Source organism: Cucurbita moschata, unplaced genomic scaffold (assembly GCF_002738365.1).
Source record: "Cucurbita moschata cultivar Rifu unplaced genomic scaffold, Cmos_1.0 Cmo_Scf00054, whole genome shotgun sequence".
NCBI classification, from domain to species: domain Eukaryota; kingdom Viridiplantae; phylum Streptophyta; class Magnoliopsida; order Cucurbitales; family Cucurbitaceae; genus Cucurbita; species Cucurbita moschata.
In genome coordinates this window covers 345,362-347,385 of record NW_019268570.1, presented here as the reverse complement: position 1 = coordinate 347,385, position 2,024 = coordinate 345,362, and the positions used below count along the sequence as shown (strand labels likewise).

At 40.4% G+C, this 2,024-nt stretch overlaps 1 protein-coding gene across 1 annotated transcript; it reads left to right on the top strand.

The window, feature by feature from the left end:
• The first annotated feature begins 314 nt into the window (after positions 1-314).
• LOC111436389 (aspartic proteinase CDR1-like) lies at positions 315-1,666 on the top strand. The gene is made up of 2 exons (XM_023074166.1): positions 315-905; positions 1,067-1,666. The coding sequence occupies exons 1-2, from the start codon at positions 315-317 to the stop codon at positions 1,664-1,666; spliced, it is 1,191 nt and encodes a 396-aa protein (XP_022929934.1).
• The last annotated feature ends 358 nt before the right edge of the window (positions 1,667-2,024 follow it).

Genomic DNA, 2,024 nt, shown 5'->3' with positions numbered 1-2,024 from the left:
TTTTATTTAATTCAAAGATAATTATTAAAATAGAATAAGAAATATACTCCTATTTAAATATTTTTGTTTACCTTGTTTAGATTAAAAGTAAATTTATCAAGGATTGGAAATATGAAAATTTAATACGATCTGAGTAACTAGAAACAACTAAATAAATACTTAAATAACATTCTATTTTTATATTAAAAAAACAGTGAGCGTTACCAAAAACACGGCCATCCTTTCCTAGTTCTACGTAATAATTTCGATTTCCACATCATTATCTCTCTCAGGCGTATAAATAAAACAAAGAAATCTAAAATCCATGCAATCTCATGGCGCCTACCATATTTATCGTTCTCGCACTACTTTCCATCGCCGAGTCCACCGCCGGCAAAGGCGGTGGTCTCAAGCTGGAACTCATCCAACGCCGACTCTCACCCGGCAACGTTTCACCAATGGCAGCCAAATCACAAATTTGGCCGGAAACCAGCGAATTTATAGTGAAAATCGCCGTCGGAACGCCGCCGACGGAGGTGCATTCAATCCTCGACACTGGCAGCGATTTATTTTGGGCTCAGTGTCGTCCATGTGCGAAATGTTACCGGCAAACGAATCCGATTTACGACCCTTCAAAATCGTCAACCTTTCGAACCCTTTCTTGCAAGTCGCCGCAGTGCCATTTGAGGGGGTCCGGTGCGGCGTGCTCCGGCACCAACACGTGTAAGTACGGCTATGGGTATGGAAGCGGATCTACGCAGGGAGAATTGGCGACTGAAAAAATGGCTGTAACTTCCAGGTCTGGAGCGACGACGCCGTTTTCGGGGGTGGTGTTTGGTTGCGGACATAATAATAGTGGAACGTTTAATGCCAATGAAATGGGATTGATCGGATTGGGAAGAGGAGCGATTTCCTTCGTTTCTCAGGTATATATATATATATATATATTATCACTTTCAATTATTATTAATATTTTTAAAAACATTATTAGCATTAAATAGTGAAACCAACCCTTAATTATATTCTTATTCAAATAAATAACTATAAAGTTCAAAACCTTATAGTTAACGTAAATTCATATTCACAGATAGGTCCATCGGTCGGCGGCAAAAAGTTCTCCCTTTGTCTGATGCCATACAACACCGACCCGAGAATCTCAAGTAGTCTCTCTATCGGGTCGGGTTCTGAAGTTAAAGGACTTGGAGTCATCACAGCCCAACTCGTTCGAACACCCGACCAGACATCTTACTCTCTCACTCTCACGGGAATCTCCGTCGGAAAAACCCTTGTTCCGTACAGTACGTCGGGACCTCCGGCCAAGGGGAACGCGGTTCTCGATACCGGCACGCCGCCGACTCTCCTCCCCAAAGAATTGTACGGACGATTGGCTGCCGAAGTTCGGCGGCATATCCCGTCGAAGCCCGTTGACGATGATACCCTTTGCTACAAAGATCATTTGGGAGATTTGGTGATGACTCTGCACTTCGACGGCGGCGTGGATCTGCGATTGAGTACGGTTCAGACTTTCAATAAGATGTCGGATGGGTCCTTTTGCTTCACCGCGATGGGCGTTGACGACAAGGACGCACTCATCGGGAACAATATGATGGCGAATTTTTTGGTTGGGTATGATATTGACAATATGACGGTGTCGTTTAAGCCCACTGATTGCACAAAAATTGGTTGAGATTTTTTGGGCATATGAAAACAATGCGCTAGTTTATAACTATTATTACTTTTCTCGTAACACTTTTGATGTGAGGTTTAGTTTGTTTTATTCATAAAATTTGGAAAGCATTTATTAATATATGCGCAACTATATTCTACAATATTCCTTTGATTTCTTTTTAGTAATTTTGAGTAACAAATTTTAAAGTAAAATTGGACATTAATTATTAATTATTTTTATTTAAGTTGTGAAATAATATAATTAAATTTACTATAATTCAAGAAACCTTTTACGATTTCCAAAATTTAGGCACAATGATGGAAATCGACGCCGGAGATCTCAGAAAGGAGATTAGGGTTTTGAGGTTGGAGGAGAA